Here is a 20,390-nt window from a genome sequence, read left to right on the forward strand (position 1 = left end):
TCTGCTAAACTGGGGTGAAGCCTCAAGCCCTAGGAGAGCTTTTTATGTTTTCAGTTTCCTTTGTTTGTCAGCACGATTACTCGGCTGAATTTTAGAAAATGCAGTGAAGTAGAGCTTAAGCACAGAGAGTGCCCATTATATTCCACCGTGGAGCCAGAAATGTCTTTAAAATTGCAGTCCTTTTCTTCTTGCCTTCATGGGTCTTAAAATATTGCACAATTCCTGATTGTTCCTCAGCACTAAAGGAGTGCATGAGGACTCTTGTGTTTACTCTGGCAGGCAGCAGCAGAACATTTAATACGCTTTGCCTGCGGTTGAGACATTTTAGCCAGAGAAGCTGCAAGGCAACTGCTCTTATTTCAAGGGCATGGCAATTTTACAGCTCGATAGCCTTGTGTAAATGTTTTACATAGTGATGTCATTGATGAAGTCATTGAAGAATAGTGGTCAACTTAAAATAAAGGTTTCATGTGTTTCAGAATCTGTTTTCCCTGCAGGAGAATCAATACATCTTGCTGTGGACTTTGGAGTTTGTAAGGACATGAAAAACCCTCGAAAGTATAATTTGGGCTTAAGATGCTTTACAGACATAAAGACTGACTAAACAGTGGTTTTGATATTTAACAAAAGGTGTAATGCACCTGGAAGACTGACAATAAATATAACATAAGCATCAGCAAGAAAAGAGGATGTTAAAATTAGAGATGGACCGATCCGATATTACGTATCGGTATCGGTCCAATACTGACCTAAATTACTGGATCGGATATCGGAGAAAAATAAAAAATGTAATCCGATCCATTAAATATCATGAAAGCACCTCACAAAACTTGCAACACGCCGTAACTCACCTCAGAACGTTAGCACGTCGGAGCAGTGGCTGTGGCATGCGGGACCTGTCGTGGTCTGGATAGCATGTGGAGCTTCGCTAGCAACCTGGCATTTCATCTCCGACAAAGTTATCCCCGAGAGAAGTAAAGCAAGTGTGTAAGTCCATCTCTGAATGTTTGTAAAGCATTCCTGCGTTAAGCTTAACAAGCGACTGCCTCTCGCTCTCCGGCTGCTACTTCAATCGTGAAACTGATCAGCTGATCGGCTTTTCTGTCGCGAGTCCGTCTCTCTTGTTTGTTTTTGGTCCACTTTGCACCAGAAAGAGCAAACCAGCGGCTGAACAACAGCAGCACGTTTAAGCTTGATAAGCTGTTGTTAGAATTTATTTAATATTACTTTCTACACCAGGATCTTTTTCTACGTAGCTGACGTAACTGTGCAGGGGCGGATCTAGCAAAGTTTAGCCAAGGGGGCCGATAGGGCATGAACAGGGAAAAGGGGGCACAAAGACATACTTTTCTTTCTTATTCTCATTTAAAATGTCTAGCTTTTAATAAATAATTATCTGACACCCAAAGTTTTAATTTGATGTAAAATGAATAGAAGTCAATTACTGTATATAGTGACTATTAAGTCTAATATATATACCCTAGTAAGCTATAGTACTTTTTACTTTGGGAAGGTACCATCTGTGCAGTCTGCAATTTTGTTGAAGAAAGATGTTGAATCTATTTAATATTTCTTGAAAAATAATTGATTTCTGTGCATTTTTTTTTCACACTGCATCAAATTAAGGTTGATTACGTCGATTAAGCATCATGGGGTGGCGCGTGAGGGGTGGTTCCCTATTTTTTATTTATTTATTTTTGTTGTTGCTGGGAGTTGGAACCCTATTAGTTAGGTTGCTTAATATTTACGCTAAGTACTCTTTAAAATACCAGAATAGGGAGGATGGTGTAGGTCTAAGTTTATTAGATTGATCAGTATTGCTGAACTATGAAATATTTTTTTTGTATACAGGTATAACAGAATAGCTTTAGTGTAGTTGTTGTTTTAAACTTGAGTATGAACTTGCAGACTTGCAAAATGCAGCAAGATATTTTAAAAAACAGTTTTGTTGATTAAAAAACACTATATCGGATTCATATCGGTATCGGCAGATATCCAAATTTATGATATCGGTATCGGTATCGGACATAAAAAAGTGGTATCGTGCCATCTCTAGTTAAAATAGGCCCAATCAGCATGTGTTTACTTGACTTTCACAAAAGTTGTCCACGTCTAATGATTCATGTAAACTGTGCAGAGTACAAGTCGGTACAGCACATGCAGACATGCAGACATGTGTTTTGTGAGGGTGTGAGGCTCTTTACTGCACTACATTAGTTCAGACGAGGCTTCCCTGACTGCCAAGCTGCCGTGCGGTGTTTTTGCTCATTCACCTCAGGAGGAATTTAATCCTGTTTTAATCTGCTCATATCATCAAACTTCAACGTGACGCATTCTGTCTGAGCTGATTAGCTTGACAGGCTTTTCACGGAGCGGAGTCAAGGCGGGCCAAATGAACGACGCGACATTAATTTGTGTGTGATCTGCTGTGACGGCTGTGAGCTGACAAGCAGTCACTCATCATTTCTCATTAAGATGAAAATATGATAGAAGGGAAATCCCAACAGAAGCTGCTTTGCTTTGATGTTAATTCTTATTTATTTTGGCTTATTGGTTTATTGCATTTAACATCCCGAGTATCCATTATGGAGCCAGATAATTCGTTTTTATTGAGTCTAATTAAGTACTTTCATGGTGCTGTTAATTTTCTTGATCCATATCTGATGTTTTGAGCAGGATTTTATCTTTTGACGGTGAGAATATAAATATTATTGTCTGCCATAAACATTAGATTAGAGTCGCCCAACTGAAAGCTGTTGGCAGATTGTTTCATATAATAAAGATGAGGAGATGGTTGCTCCTTGAGATACGTAAAATGTAAATGACAAGATAATGCAGAGATGAGATTAACATAATGCCAAATGTTGAAACTGAGATATTTATATATGCTTCTGTAAAAACAAACAAACTTCTTCTGTAGTTTTCCATATCTCAGCTGTTTCTTGACAGCCGCCCTTCCACTGAGCCCACTTCTGATGATGGATCAACTGAATGATTAGGTCTTTGCTACACTTCCTATTTCTTATGAATATTTCAGCTACTTTTCCACTGAAGTTTTGTTTTTTAGGCCTTCCACTTGTCCAGTTTCCTCAATTTTTTAAAAAAAGCAGCCAATGTTTAAAGAAAAGACCTCAAGAAAGCCGACTGCTACTCAAGAGCACTTCAAAAAATTACCAGCAGGTCATGGAAGCAAAATGTAAAGAAATGATGGGTAGCTTAAGATTCTTGTATTGCACTGTAGGTAAGGAAGCTTTGTTAACAAGTAGTGTCAGTTCAAAATGTAAAATATTTAACTATGAAATATTCCACTATATTGGATATAAATAAATGTGATCTAGCCGTGATGTGACATTTTAAACTGCACTGTTAATGTCAAAGATTGTTCTTTAGTATGGATTTTTCCCATCAGCAAGTCTAAATAGTTCAGCAAAGTTTGCATAAAGTCAACCAGAGGTCCTTCGTGCACTTGGTAAACTTAGTGTATATCATGCTAGAAACATTGAAATACTTTCATCCTGATATCTTCTTTGTGCATAAACTTATAACTGTGGACTTTAGCTTAGACTTTTTAAAAAGAATTTCTTATTCAGTCTTGATCTGCCACACACACACACACACACACACACACACACACACACACACACACACACACACACACACACACACACACACACACACACACACACACACTATGGCTTTGCTGTGTGAGCTTCACCCCAAGTCATCACTTTCTAATCCTCTCTCGCTGCTTTCTCCATCTCTCTTCTTAACCTCAGTACCCATTCTGTACCCTGATCTGTTAAACAGGAGCTGCACCCTCCTGTTTGGCCCTGCAGTCAAACATGACCAGTTGCCCATTGAGAAAATACTCCTCTAACTGGCAATAATGAAGCCTTTAAGCTGTAGGGGCTGTAAATAGCCTGAGGGAAGTGGAAAGCTGATGAAGTCACTGCCAGAAATCGTATTGGTTGTGCTTAAAAGCCAGTGTTCAAATCTGAAAAGGAAAAGAGGAGAAAGCTTGCAGGAGGTCCAGTAGAGGCGGAGAAGAACAGGAGGTTAAGAAAGGGTCAAAAAAGGAGCATTTACACATTGTGTAGAACAAACACTCCTTGCTGTAAACAGCTGAAAAACGAACTACATTAACACAGAAGCATGGACCATCATGCAAACAGTTTACAAGCGAGAGTCTGTGATGGCAGCGACTGTGAGATCTGTAGAAGCCCTGTTAATGCCGAACGTTTCTCAAAGAAGAAAAATTATGTTTTAGTAACATTTACCCCAGCCAAGGTGGCAAAGTTTTAAGAAAGGAGAATATAATTTATGACTATGGGAAGCTTTTAAAGACATATTCACTCCTAAGAGGAAGAGAAAGTTTGTTATGAATACTAACGACCGCTGTGAGTAGCCGTTTCCCTCTTGTGCTAACTCAGCAAGAAAAAAAAAGACAGAAGTACAGTTTCATTCATTGCACCACACAGAGTGCTGTATCAATCATTCATGGAAAATTATTACTTACATCCAAATTATGTAAGTAATAATCCAAATTATTATGTAAATGATATTTTTCTCTGTTTTTCCTAAATAGTCGATTCAAATGACAGTCAGCATAATTTTCGAGTCATCAACCAATAGAGCATAATTCAAATGTTACTGAACAAAACTCCCAATGAAAACAGTATGTTTTTCAAAAATAAAAAACTTAAAAAGTACTGTTCCAATTTATTACGCACACAGAGTTTCAAAAGATTTTATAGGTTGTAGAGAATTGAAAATGGTCATTTGTTGAATTTGCAGCATTAGTACAGGGTGGGCCATTTATATGGATACACCGTAATAACATGGGAATGGTTGGTGATATTAAAGTCCTGTTTGTGGCACATTAGTATATGTGAGGGGGCAAACTCCTCAAGATGGGTGGTGACCATGGTGGCCATTTAGAAGTCGGCCATCTTGGATACAACTTTTGTTTTTCCAATAGGAAGAGGGCCATGTGACACATCAAACTTATTGGTAATGTCACAAGAAAAACAATGGTCTGCTTGGTTTCAATGTAACTTTATTCTTTCATGAGTTATTTACAAGTTTCTCTTTGTTCACAGCCATTGACATGTCGAAGAAGTTAACACGTGAGGAGCGGATTGAAATCGTGTTGATATCTGGTGAACGCAGTAACCGGGTCATTGCAGCAGATTTCAATGCAAGACACCCAACGAGACCACCCATCTCCCATGCTACAGTTAGCAAACTGCTTGCCAAGTTTCGTGAAACTGGTTCAGTGTTGGATTTGCCAAAATGTGGACGCAAGAAAACTGTTACTAATGAAGAAACATCAGTGGCTGTCCTAGCTTCATTCAGCAAGAGCCCACAGCGTAGCACTCGCCGCATGTCACTGGAGAGTGGACTTAGTCGAACATCCCTTCGGCGGATATTAGCTACTCACAAATGGCACCCTTACAAACTCCAGCTACTGCAGCATCTCAACGAGGATAACCCAGATCGGCGCACAGAATTTGCAGAATGGGCAAAACAAAAATTGGAACAGGACCCTCAGTTCACGCAGAAGATTGTGTTCAGTGATGAGGAAAACTTTTATGTGAATGATGAAGTTAACAAACAAAACCACCGCTATTGGTCTGACACTAACCCACATTGGATGGATCACTCCAAGACTGTTGGAACAACAAAAGTGATGGTTTGGTGTAGTATATGGGGTACAACGATAGTGGGTCCATTCTTCATCAATGGAAACCTCAAGGCCACTGGATATTTGAAATTGCTACATGATGATGTGTTTCCCTCTCTATGCACTGAAGCTGGCACGTTCCCTGAGTTTTTCCAGCAAGATGGTGCACCACCACATTATGGGTGCCAGGTCCGAGCATTCCTAGATGAACAGTTTCCTGGAATGTGGATTGGTCGTCGTGGACCAGTTGAATGGCCCCCAAGGCCTCCCGATCTGACCCCCTTAGACTTTTATCTTTGGGGTCATCTGAAGGCAATTGTCTATGGTGTGAAGATACGAGATGTGCAGCACCTGAAACTACGGATACTGGATGCCTGTGCTGGCATTTCTCCTGCGGTGTTGCTATCAGTGTGTGAACAGTGGGAGAAGAGGGTTGCATTGACAATTCAACACAATGGGCAGCACATTGAACACATTTTATACGTGGTCAGAAACTTGTAAATAACTCATGAAAGAATAAAGTTACGTTGAAACCAAGCACACCATTGTTTTTCTTGTGACATTACCAATAAGTTTGATGTGTCACATGGCCCTCTTCCTATTGAAAAAACAAAAGTTGTATCCAAGATGGCCAACTTCCAAATGGCCACCATGGTCACCACCCATCTTGAGGAGTTTGCCCCCTCACATATACTAATGTGCCACAAACAGGACTTTAATATCACCAACCATTCCCATTTTATTACGGTGTATCCATATAAATGGCCCACCCTGTAGATCAATTTCACTGAAATCAAAAGCTATTTCAATCAAAAACATCTTAACAGTTCAAGTTACATATTAACATAGGAGCCCTTATTTGATAGCAGTTTTACAATTCTTGCATCCATGGAACTTGTAAGCTTTTGGAAAGTTTCTACTTGAATGTCTTTGCAGGATGTCAGAATAGCCTCCCAGAGCTGTTGTTTGGATGTGAACTGCCTCCCACCCTCATAGTTTTTTGCTTGAGGATGCTCCAAAGGTTCCCAATAGGATTTAAGTCAGGGAAGAATGGGGACCACACCATGAGTTCCTCTTCTTTTATGCCGATAGCAACCAATGATGTAGAGGTGTTCCTTGTAGCATGAGATGATGCATTGTCTTGCATGAAGATGGTTGTGTTGCAGAAGGCACAGTTCTCTTTCTACCATGGAAGAAAGTGGTTGGTCAGAAACTACACATACTTTGCAGAGGTCATTTTCACACCTTCAGGGACCCTAAAGGGGCCGACCAGCTTTCTCCCCATGATTCCGGCTCAAAACATGACTCCACCACCTCCTTGCTGACGACGCAGCCTTGTTGGGACATGGTGGCCGTCCACCAACTATCCACCACTGCATCCATCTGGACCATCCAGGGTTGCACTGCACTCATCATTGACCAAGACTGTTTGAAAATTAGCCTTCATGTCGTTCTGGGCCCACTGCAGCCGTTTCTTCTTGTGAGCATTGGTTAGGGGTGGCCGAATAGAAGGTTTATGCACAACTGCAAGTCTCTGGAGGATCCTACACCTTGTTGTTCGCAGGGCTCCAGAGGCACCAGCAGCTTCAAATATTTGTTTGCTGCTTTGTTTGCTGATGTATTTGTCTGGCAGAAACCTTCATCATTGTGCCTTTATCTGCACAAACCCATGTGTGCTCTGACTCAGCCACAAATTAACATTATGGTTATCACGCTTAAATTTTCGTGAAATATTTAAGGTTTTCATTACGTGTCCAAGGCATTAAACTATTTCACGCTTTTCAGCAGGAGAGATACTTTTTCCTTCCTATATTGCTTGAAAATGGTGGTCTGCTTAATAATGTGGAACATCCTTCTTTAGTAGTTTTTCCCTTTAATCGGGCTCGCCTGGCAAATATTGATCATAGGTGTCTGAGATTGATTTCAGTGATACAAAGAGTCCTGAGACACAATTCCATCCATGGGTTTAATTGAAAAACAACTTATTTAATCTTTATGAAATTTAAACACAATTTGCATAATAATTTGGAATGCGGTTGTTAATGGAAAATTGTATTTAGTAGTCAGTATAATCTTTTAGTGATATAAGTTTGCATATGGTAGAATACTGCATGTAGTTATTTGTATTAGGAAATATTCAACCATGTATACTTAGAGGCATATAATTAATTGTGTGTGATCTCTAGCAGGCTGCAGGCTTGGCGTGCACCTCAGGAATGCACCCCCACGTCCTGGGAGAACGAGAGAGCTTGTACCTGGTTTTATTGTTTTATGGTAGGATTAACGTAGTTACGTCTGTTTTAGTCTAAGTGCTTTAACTGCTTGACTTCCTCACCAATGTTATCTAGGGTGAGGGAGGTCTACCCTCTTCCTGACCAAGGATGTGCCTTTTATGACCCTTTGATCAGCAGGACACACACGCGCGCACACACACACACGCGCGCGCACACACACACTGAAGTATAAATAAAGACCGGGGCAGTTTCTAAGCGCGAGTCTCAGTCTGGAGGCTGCCCTTGCTAGCAAGAAGTTCTGTGTGTTTCTCTTCTCTGAGTCTTTGCTGAAGAAGTGTTTTAGAACATTTTCCCTAACAGCGGTGTACACTCATTGGCCACTTCAATGGGTACACATTCATGGTGTTGAACCTCATTTTGCTTTGAAGATTGCCTGCATTTTTTGTAATATAGATTATATTCCTCAAAGGTTTTACCCCATGTTGACATGACAGCATCACAGAGTCGAAGGTTTGTTGGCTGCACATTCATGATATGAATCTATCCACGCAATCCCAAAGGCACTCTATTGGATTGAGATCTGGAAGCAGCCATCAGAAGATGGATACAGCGTGGTCAGAAAACGATGAACATGGTCAGCAATGATACTCTGGTAGGCTGTGATGGCTAAATGATGCCACACCAAAACATCACCAGCCTGAACCACTGAAGCAAGGCAGGATGGATCCATAATTTCATGTTATTTACACCAAACTCTGACTCTATTATCTGCCACAGTAGAAAACTCAAACTAAACTCAAGTTTTTCTAGTCTTATGTTATCCAGTCTTTTTTTAAGTGTTTTTGATGAGCCCATGTGCACTGTAGCCTCAGTTTCCTGTCCTTAGCTGACGTGGTCTTCTGCTGCTGCAGAGGTTTGATACATTTTGTTACAGTGGTTACAGTTACATTCCTAACACTCCTTTGATATTTCTACCCTTTTTCAGACCATCCTCTAAAATCTGGTGTGGGAAAATCCCAGCACATCTGAAATACTCAGACATGCCTGTCTGGAAAAAACAAATATGTCACATTCAAAGTCACTTAAATCATCATCCTTTTGTTTGGTTTGAACTTCAGCAGGTCTATGTGCATTTATGCACAGAGTTGCTACCATGTGACTGGCTGGATAGACAGTTGAATTAATGAGCCATTCAACATGTGTACCTAACAGTGTCCTGTGAGAGTAGTTTTCCTATAATCAGAATATAAATGAACCCAGTTTTATAGTCAAGTCTACTTTACCTATCCGGTTGTTAAGTGATGACGTGACGAATCCTACTTCCGGGCCTAAAGTAGTCTGCGTTTAATATGGCTTTTGTGTTGTTAACATGTTTAATGTTTTGTATTTTCTTCTATTTAATCTCAAAAAGCTCCTAAAACAGTCAGTGATCACTGTTGACCTCCCTCGGCTTTTATTACCGCTAATTATTTATTTAAGCTCAGTTTTTAAAACCTTAGGATGTAACTACAGCCCAGCCCATGCAGCAGTATATGAATGACTAACCTCGTATTGTGGATGGATTATCTCAGTTGTTCTCCTGGCTGAAGTTTGGTCCTTTTACAGCATCCTGCCATGCGATTACATTTGTTCCTGACCACCGAGAACACTCACGTTAACTTTTATCGAGTGGAAAAAAAGTTAGCTTGTTTATATTATGCTAACATAGCTGTGTCGCTAGCGGTCATGTAGCACATCATTATATACCAGCTAGCCAAACTTCAGTAACCCTACAAACGTCACTGCTGTTTAGTTTTCTGTCTTCATTTATGTTGGAAGTGATAACAGAGCTGTACGTTTTAATTTGTTTCCAAAGCCCCGGAGTCAGGACATGCTATATTGTATTTAGATAGAAGCTAGCGAGCTAACTTCTAACTCCGTTAAATGTCATAAATTCCGTTTTCATGGATGCCTGGATGTTAAACTCAATTGTTACACCTGGTAGGCAAGGCAAGGCAAGTTTATTTGTATAGCACAATTCAACAACAAGGTGATTCAAAGTGCTTTACAGAGACATTAGAAACAAAAACAAATAAGAGCAGAACGCTGATCATTTTATTAAAGATGAAAGACTTTAGACAGTTTTTCAACTCTCAGTAATGCCATAGTGCTCGTTTGATATATGGACCTGCAGCAGAGTTTAGGCCCAGACACGGCTAGTGACGTCAGACTGAACAACCGGATTCTAAAAAAACCCTGTGTTTGTCAGAGTTCGTCTACAGATCAGTCAGCTAGATGACAGCTTCACCTTCTCCAGTCTGATGTATTAGAGCACCATGTGCCCAACATCAAGTCAGTTTCATTTATAAAGCCCAGTACTGAAAAAAAAAATCCCAAATGTGCTCAAGTGGCTTTACAGATTTTAGAGCATGGACCTTCGATTTGTGGAAATGTACCCTGATTCATGTGGGAGAGAAAATATTTCAAAAGACTGAAAAAAAAAAAACTGTGTGTGAATTTTAAAAAATGCTGTCAGCTTTGCTACAGCAGGAGATGTGATTGCAAAGACTGCAGATGGTCTAAGGCCATGTCCACATGAATACATTTTCATTTTAAAATAGAATCTTGATGCAAACGACCTCTTTCCAGAAGAGTGTTTCACATTCATACCATTCATGTCCGTCTGCCTGAAAATGCACCATTCAAGTAGACCGAGTGTACCTCCTGTGCATTTAGGCAGGATTGTCATGAAAGAATGCAGAATTTCCCTGCACAATTATCACAACACAAGGTCACCGACACCTGCATTTGATTTTAAATTCAATACTGCTAGCCAAGCCAGAGATGTCTTTTTTTCCTTCCACAAAAAAGTTATGGGGTAGAAGCATGGTGCATAAAGGAAGGATAAGTAGTGACTGATCAGACACGATCCAGAAGTATCTTAAAGTTTCAGTTTCAGGCTGTGCAGAAAATGAAAATGGGTCAGCAGTGTTTCCAAATGCTTCTGCTTTAGGGGTCCTAAAACAGCAGAGAGGTGGGGGATGCTAGTGGCTGCTGATGAGTGAGGTTTTGACCCACAAACATGGATTTGTCCTAATTTCTGCATCCATCTGAAAAGGGTTAAATTCACTCTAAACGAGCACATCAACTGAGCATCACTGTTCACCATCTGTGAATTAAGACAACAAACAACAGGCAGCCTGCTGTGGCTTTGCACCCTCTGGGAGCATCGGGATTACCAAAACAGGAAAATGTTTTTGCTTCTCTTTGTTCTTCTGACAGTACTTCTCCTTTAAAGGGTCTGCTTCCTCCGACCTCTGAGAGCCAGTAGCCCCGCGTCCACCTTTCCTGAGCCAGCGAAAGTGCCTGGCATGTCGGGCAACATGACACGCTACAACTACATACCAAAATAGCACAGCTAAGTGAAACACCAGCTCATATTGTAGCTGCAAAACAAGTCCCCATATCTGTCCAAATTTCCAACTCTGGCACAAAGTAAGGAAAGCTTTGGAGGTTTATGGTTGTCACTTTAGATTTTCTTTGATTAGAAGAAGTTGAACAACTCATCAAGCAGCTCCACGGTTCACTGATTTCACTTTAACTGGAAAAACGCCCTAACGTGAACTCCAGCTCTGCTAAACAGCAGCACTGCACTTATGTGAAGGTCAGCTCCTCTTGCAGGAGGCTGACTGTTGTCACGATTTGTGTAGGTGACACAAAGCCAGAGTGTTTTCTGTATTCAGGGCATGAAAGACAGGTAGAAACACAAAGAAAGAGCTGATTTTTTCCCCCCATCGTTTCACTTTTATGTACTTTCAAGACAGCAAAATGAGGTAAGATGAATAGAAGTGAGTCAAGATGACTGGTTATTAATTCAATTATGCATGTCTCAAGAACAGCAATTAAGAGGTTATTCTCCCCACAGAGCAGCTGGTTTTGTCCTTGACCAGAGCGAGGACACAGATAATCCACTTTACTATCATTATACTGAGGGTAAACTGAACATGTTCAAAGTGTAGACACCCTGTACGATGCACATGGAGGCTGCTCTGTGACGTTACAAAACATTTCAACAGTAAATGAGCTTATATTGGTCTGAAATATCTTAATCCTTTCCTATGACTCCACAGTAATTAATCATCATTAATCATAATCATACTCTGCCACATGCTGTGCTGTATAACCATGAATTCAGACAACAACAAACTCCAATCCTCTAATGCGCATTTATGTAAAAGCTTCAATTTTTAGATGAGAAACTGATAGCCAGGAGCTTAGCTTCTCATAACGACAGGAAGCAAGACAACAGCTCGTTTCAGTTGCCTACAGGAAACAGCTTTGATGCACTTATTTCCACAGACTGTATATATACGATGGATGTAGCATGGAGGGTGTCTCGAAAGTGAAGCAAATTCAGAAATACCTTAAATCTGCATTCTCACTAAGCTTTCTCATTGGCTAATTTCAAGTCTTCACAGGTTCATTTCCTCTGGTCCACACAGAGAAAACTAAGAAAACTGTGGTCAAACCACAAATGTGTCACATTCAGTCCACTTATTGGCCAGATATGGAAATAGAAATAGCTCTGGTAGCTGATGGAAGTCATCTTAAAGAAACTGCTTTGTAGTTCTCTTGGACCCAGACCAAAACCATCTCTTCCAAAGGGGTCTTGGTGTGAATGTTTTGGTGTGCACCGAATTGTGATTAGGATCTTCACAACTGCTTTTCCAAAATTAAAATAGGCAATAAAACGTTGGTGTGTTTTAGCTGGGCTCAGGCTGAGGCTCCCTTATGATTGACAAATCACTATTGTATGACCATGAAGTTACCTCGGTTTCTCAATCCTTTACTCATTCAGTGTTTGAACAAAAAAAAAAAAAAAAAAAAAACTCCTTCTTATGCGGAATTTTGAGAAATTAACTGGCCACTCCTTCTCCAAAGAGTCTACTGTTTAGTTTTTCCAGCCAGTGGCTGTTTTCTTGGAAGCCTGTTTTTCACTTGGCACATCTAGCATCACAAATGTCATTGCAGTGAATAAAAGGATGCACATTCCTAATCCAGCTAGTTAGCTAGCATTGACCTAGTGGGGCAAAAAAGTATTTAGTCAGCCACCGATTGCGCAAGTTCCCCCACTTAAAATGATGACAGAGGTCAGTAATTTGCACCAGAGGTACACTTCAACTGTGAGAGACAGAATGTGAAAAAAAAATCCATGAATCCACATGGTAGGATTTGTAAAGAATTTATTCGTAAATCAGGGTGGAAAATAAGTATTTGGTCAATAACAAAAATACAACTCAATACTTTGTAACATAACCTTTGTTGGCAATAACAGAGGTCAAACGTTTACTATAGGTCTTTACCAGGTTTGCACACACAGTAGCTGGTATTTTGGCCCATTCCTCCATGCAGATCTTCTCGAGAGCAGTGATGTTTTGGGGCTGTCGCCGAGCAACACGGACTTTCAACTCCCGCCACTGATTTTCTATGGGGTTGAGGTCTGGAGACTGGCTAGGCCACTCCAGGACTTTCAAATGCTTCTTACGGAGCCACTCCTTTGTTGCCCGGGCGGTGTGTTTTGGATCATTGTCATGTTGGAAGACCCAGCCTCGTTTCATCTTCAAAGTTCTCACTGATGGAAGGAGGTTTTGGCTCAAAATCTCACGATACATGGCCCCATTCATTCTGTCCTTAACACGGATCAGTCGTCCTGTCCCCTTGGCAGAAAAACAGCCCCATAGCATGATGTTTCCACCCCCATGCTTCACAGTAGGTATGGTGTTCTTGGGATGCAACTCAGTATTCTTCTTCCTCCAAACACGACGAGTTGAGTTTATACCAAAAAGTTCTACTTTGGTTTCATCTGACCACATGACATTCTCCCAATCCTCTGCTGTATCATCCATGTGCTCTCTGGCAAACTTCAGACGGGCCTGGACATGCACTGGCTTCAGCAGCGGAACACGTCTGGCACTGCGGGATTTGATTCCCTGCCGTTGTAGTGTGTTACTGATGGTGACCTTTGTTACTTTGGTCCCAGCTCTCTGCAGGTCATTCACCAGGTCCCCCCGTGTGGTTCTGGGATCTTTGCTCACCGTTCTCATGATCATTTTGACCCCACGGGATGAGATCTTGCGTGGAGCCCCAGATCGAGGGAGATTATCAGTGGTCTTGTATGTCTTCCATTTTCTGATGATTGCTCCCACAGTTGATTTTTTCACACCAAGCTGCTTGCCTATTGTAGATTCACTCTTCCCAGTCTGGTGCAGGTCTACAATACTTTTCCTGGTGTCCTTCGAAAGCTCTTTGGTCTTGGCCATGGCGGAGTTTGGAGTCTGACTGTTTGAGGCTGTGGACAGGTGTCTTTTATACAGATGATGAGTTCAAACAGGTGCCATTCATACAGGTAACGAGTGGGGGACAGAAAAGCTTCTTACAGAAGACGTTACAGGTCTGTGAGAGCCAGAGATTTTCCTTGTTTGAGGTGACCAAATACTTATTTTCCACCCTAATTTACGAATAAATTCTTTACAAATCCTACCATGTGAATTCATGGATGTTTTTTTCACATTCTGTCTCTCACAGTTGAAGTGTACCTCTGGTGCAAATTACTGACCTCTGTCATCATTTTAAGTGGGGGAACTTGCACAATCGGTGGCTGACTAAATACTTTTTTGCCCCACTGTAGCTAGCTGATCAGCTCCATCCTCATCAAACTATATATTCATGTACGCTGGCTATATCCATCTTACATTAATTACAGCAGTTATCGCCACCTTAAACAACAAATGTAGATGGCTCCACATTTCTGTATAAAAGGATAAAGAAGCATGATACATGTATTGAAATTGTCTTCATGAGCTAGCTAAATCCAGACCTGCTGCATCTAACTGCTTTTTCAATTTCACAAAATACTAAAACAATAAAATCCCACAAGCTAAAAAAAAAAAATCAGAGTTTGCTTTACTCAACTAACAGTTAAAAAGAAAAAAATGATGAAGCTGACACCAGCACCTCATTATTTTTATGATTTAAACATACAACTGATTGTCAAGGCCTAGAAGAGAAGAGAGGACTCAACTTTTGTTTCTTTTAAGAGTCCATTATTTGTCAGTGAAGCTTTCATGTGCCTGAGGCCTTTTATACTGACTGTGTTCACTGAGTGGGCAGAGTTGTGTTCAGCCAACCAACAACAGGTTTCTGTGAATGAGGAATGCTGAAAAATATTTCAGTAAAAACAAATTTCCCACACGAGGGACTAATAAAGGTTATCTTATCTTATCTTAAATGTGAAACTCCATGTTTTAAGCTACAAGCGCTAAATTGCTCAAAGAAAGTGTTTCACACAACCCCCCCCCCCCTCCCACCCAAAAAACAGAGCAAAAAAAACAATGAGTTTAACTTGAGTCAAGAATATCCACAGTATATTTTTACATCACAACATTTTTTTAACATTTGTAGTTATTTTAAACACCGAGGCTTAACATGCAAAACATGCCAAGAGCTCGTACAACACGATGCACTTGCAAGACAATCCAGCAGCGCATGGAACAGCTGAGCCGCGACAAAGTGTGTGACAGGACGACAGCGTGATAAAAGGGACACCAGGTGATGACAGCGAGGGCAGCACAACATGCTGACAACATTTGCACATCACGACAAGCATGAAACCTCCACTCTGCGAATCACATCTTACAGCTTGTTACAGTTTCCACAGATACCGAGCAGAGGATTAACACGATGGGGAGGATGAGATGAGGGTGGATTTTGTTCAAAGGCAAATAAATATTTAATGAAGCAGGGATGGGAGAATTGATCCCCAATGTATTAATACCTGATGTCTTATTTTGGAGAATCAAAAAAAAAAAACCTAACTGTAAAAATTCACAATTTCATGATGTAATGGTGACATTTCCATTAATAGCTGCCCTACTTTAAATTTTACAAGCGTCCCTATATTCATACTGAGCTACTTTTTACACTTTTTTTTTTAAACCAAATAATATTAATAGATACCAAACTTATACCCTTTGAATACCCCAGGCGTTTGTAATTAAGCAGCTTCTGCTGAGTGAAAGGTACACACAGTGACCTAAAGCTCAGCATTAATTGGTAGGAGGTATCACCCATCCCTATCAGACAGAGCAACAACACAGAGACAGCGGTGTGTTTGTACCTCTCTCGGTGTAGCGGGTACATTTTACAGCTGGCAGACCACTCCTCTGCAGCAGAACAAGAAGGAGATAGTTCAAGTTATAAGGTGAAGCATAAAACCTGCTGATCTTACCAGCCACTGCTTCAGGGGGTCCACATCAAGAGGTTGGGACATTGTGTAAAATGTCAGTGAAAGCAGAATACCGTGATCCGCAGATCTCATAAACCCATGTTTTATTCACAACAGACATTTTACTATTTCAGGAAAAATATTAGCTCATTTTGAATTTGATGGCAGCGACACGTCAATAAGTTGGGACAGGGCCATGTTTACCACTGTGTAGCATGCCCTCTTCTTTTAACAACAGTCTGTAAATGTCTAGGAACTGAGGAGGAATGTTGTCCCATTCTTGTCTGATACAGGACTTCTCAAAGTGTCTTCTTTCTTGTATTTTTGGTTTCAAGATGCTCTAATTGTTCTCAGTTGGTGAAATTTGGTCTCTACTGCAGGCAGCTCAGACTTCTACTATAAAGCAATGCTGTAATAGATGCAGTGTGTCGTTTAGTATTGTCTTAATGAAATATGCAAGGCCTTCCTTGAGAAAGACATGTGGATGGGAGCATTATATTGCATGTACACTTTTCAGCATTATTTGATGCCTTTCCAGATGCACATGCTGCCAATTCCGTAGGCACTGATGTAGTGATGAGTGCTGATAACAAGCCGGATAGTCCTTCTCCTCTTAAATCCAGAACAGTGTCCATGTTTTCCCAGAAGAATTTAAAATTTTGATTTGTCTGACCACAGAACATTTTCCCAGTTTTCCTCTATCCATTTTTAGTGAGCTTTGCCCAGAGAAAATGGCAGCATTTCTGGATTATGTTGACATATGCCTCTTCTTTGCATCATAGACCTTTAACTTGCATTTGTGCATGCAGACAGTGATTTCTGGAAGTGTTGCTGAACCCATGCAGCGATTTCCATGAAAGAATCGTATCTGTTTTTAATGCAATGCTGTATGAGGGACAGAAGATCATAGGCGCCCTGTATTGATTTTCAGCCTAGTCCCTTGTGCACAGCGATTTCTCCAGACACTGAATATTTTTGAATTATATTATGTACTGTAAATGAGGAGACATTTAAAAGTCTTCATATTTTTTCATTAAATGCAGACCTGTTGCCAAATGTCATTATGGCAAAATGTTGTTTCCTTTCAGTAACACTTACTTTTTCAGCATTTTGTTGCCCCGATCCAACGTTTATGAGATGTTTTGCTGCCAATAAATTCAAAATGAGCTAACATTTTCCATGGAAGAGTAAAAGTGTTACAATTATTTGGAACTGGGGAGGTTGTTGTACTTATCAACAGTACCAAGAGAACATGATCATATCCTGCACAAAACACTTCAAGGATCATAAATAAGATAACCTTTATTAGTCCCACACGTGGGAAATTTGTTTGTGGTAAAAACAAAGAATTTCATTTAGGTTAGACCTGCTTAAAAACACACATGAAAAAGACTTACACTTAAGACCACAGCTCCATTTAAAAATAGTACTTATACATAGTTCTTGTGTCATTAACACACAATAAACCCATTCATTAGGCTCCTCCAAATGCTGCCCGAAAATGCAGATTTTCTGAACCATTTTTAATGTATTGCTGTTGCCGAGCATTGATGTTGAATTAATAGAAACTGGTCATAAACTTCACCCTGTCTAAATCTGCAGCCTGTTACCTCAAGCTAGAAGGTGTTCATTATATCAAGACTGCATCTCCATCCATTTCCAGGCTACCCATGTCAGAGGATAAGAACAAGAACTCCAAGACAAGCAGCACGGCTTGAAAGCACCTGTGTGAAAATTCATTTGGTTTATGGACCTGAAGCGACTCTTAATCAAGACTCTGCTCCATCTGTCAAGTGTGCAGAAGAGCTGCAGGCCGTCTCTGGATATTATGAGTTCTGCAGACTCCTGTTTGAGAGTACACGGTGGCCCAGTGACTAAATCTAGCTTTTTTTCTCCTTTTTTGCCATTTGGCCCAGGTGACTGAATCCTGCTGCCTCTCTGCTGCTCAGAGGGATGAAGCAGAGTTGATGCCTGGCTTAAGCTCTGACAGTGAAAATGCATCAAACACAGGCCATCGGAGCAGATGTTTGCTTGTTTGTTACTGTCAGAGGACCATTTCCCCGCTGGCATCAACAGAGTGGATACAGTCTACTTTAAGCTTTTAGCGTTGACACTGTGGCACAATGCCACGCTGACTGGGGTTGGGTATTTAGTTCCTAATCTGACTTTTATTGACAGTAACACATTCCAGTGCACCCTCTCCATCTCACACATGGAAAACACGACAGCAAAAGAAACATTTGTGGTTTCAAAGCCCTGAAACCACAAATATTTCCATGACTTTGAAACCTCGAACCTTCAAACCTAAGAATTGAATGCGTGGGTGCTTTACAGCAGTTTGCAATCACTTTGTAAAAGTACTCCAATCACTGCACTAACACAAGTGAAATATTACAATTCATACTGGAATTTCAGGTATGTATAGCTACTTGTTGTTGGCCAGTTTACTTTATTTATTTTTTTAATGGTAATTGTAAACAAAAAAAGAAAAGGTGCCGCTCAGGTGCGTCCTCGGACTATGCCCCGCCACATAAATGTTAACCTGACCAACTCAATTTTGGCCCTGGATCCAACCAAATAAATAAAAGAAAATATTAAGCTCAATGAAAAACTGTTCAAATCTGAGTTTCCTGGATGACAGTTGTCTTACAGTGCAGATTTCTAGTCTTTTCCATTATCACATATTTTCCATCCATCTTCTTCTGACTATCTGGATCCGGGGTCACAGGGCAGCACTTTTAGCAGATATGCCCAAAAGTCCCTCTCCTCTCTCCAGACACCTCTTCAAGCTCGACCCTGAGGCATTTCCAAGCCAAATATTTTGCTGGCAAGAAAATAAATGTTCTTGAAATGTATTTTAGATCACATTTTAGCTGTATAGGAGCACACGTTTTAGGAAACGGGGTCTAATCTGAGCAGTAAACGGGTAAATATCGGCACTGTTGCATTACTGTGCACTGAGAACGATTACATTAAGTAGTTTAGACTGCAAATAAATAGAATGTAAAACCACAATAATGCAATAATGCAGTGAAATCGGATCCTCCTGCGGGTGCCAGCTTATCGTGGCGCATCAGTGAAATCACATTAAAGATAAAAGATGATGCTCTCGTGCTTTGCATTCATTTAAGGAGCATCTTAAAGCGCCATATAAGTCTCCCAGAGGTTGGAAGCTAACAGCTTGGACTCTGGTAGTGGGAAGAGGGTTCAGGTGTATCTGAAGCCTAGCTGGAGACCTGCACGTATAATTGAACACACGCAAACACACTGACAGAGTTAATGAGATTGAGCGCAGCATGACACCAACAGCATCCCAATAAAAGCCACCCAGGATCCCCTGCAACAGAATCAGCCTGCAGACTCGCTCTTCAGTGAGGAGGAACAGAATAGAGGAAGTCTCAGCAGTTGGAGCATTTAAATGACCTCCGTGTGCGTCATCATAAAAAATTACCATTACTTTTAAACAAACCGCCAGCGTGACAGCCAGACGGTTACATGTAATGCGATTATCTTCGTTGGCACAGCGGTCAAAAAAATAAGAGTTTTGATCAAAATAAGTTGGGATCTACGTTTCAAATTAAAGACTCCTTTCTCGCTCAGCAGCTACCGGGATGTAAACAAAGAAAACAGCAGACTGTCACGTGTGAACTAACGGTAGAATTGCTCCAAAAGCTTGTACAAGATGCCGTCCAACGGAATCAAAAACCCACGTCGTCAGAAACGAAACTACTTCGTCACAAAGTTCACATTCAGCTTTTCTTTTTTTCTTTTTTTAAATCAACACTTGAAGAGAAAAGATTTCAGACACAAAACCACAACTTACCCCATGCTCCGAGGATTTAGATGTTATTTTGGAGGTTAAATCCACTCCTAATTTCCCTCTCGCCAAAAAGATTTTTCCTTTCCTAAAACCCTGGACGTAAGTTACATTTCTGAAAAAAAAAAAAAGACAAATCACTTCCGACTCCAGATTCCTCCAGTTTCCCCTCCAACAGTACTCCTCTCCGCTCAAGTCAGTTGCACTCCAGCCCGCCTGCCCTTCTTTGTCCGCGGGGTTTCCACAGCCAAGAACACCGCGAAACTGTCGTATCCGTGCGTAATTACGCACCGCGAACGTTTGGCTCTGCTTTGCGGCTCGGACAGACGGACGAATGTCGATGAAAAGTCGGGCAGCACAGTGCTCTTGGCTCAAACCTCCTCCAGGACTTGT

General features: G+C 40.8%; 1 protein-coding gene across 1 annotated transcript in view; it reads right to left on the minus strand.

The window, feature by feature from the left end:
• LOC113037142 (homer protein homolog 3) overlaps positions 1 to 20,144 on the minus strand; it is a 49,812-nt gene extending 29,668 nt beyond the window's left edge. Inside the window, exons 1-2 of the mRNA XM_026193883.2 lie at positions 20,004 to 20,144; positions 16,073 to 16,118 (exon numbers count right to left, since the gene is read on the minus strand). Coding sequence (XP_026049668.1) covers positions 16,073 to 16,095 — 23 coding nt within the window. The 5' untranslated portion in view covers positions 16,096 to 16,118; positions 20,004 to 20,144. The remainder of the gene's footprint in view (positions 1 to 16,072; positions 16,119 to 20,003) is intronic.
• Between the last annotated feature and the right edge of the window lie 246 nt (positions 20,145 to 20,390).

This window comes from Astatotilapia calliptera, chromosome 15 (assembly GCF_964374335.1).
Source record: "Astatotilapia calliptera chromosome 15, fAstCal68.1, whole genome shotgun sequence".
NCBI lineage: Eukaryota > Metazoa > Chordata > Actinopteri > Cichliformes > Cichlidae > Astatotilapia > Astatotilapia calliptera.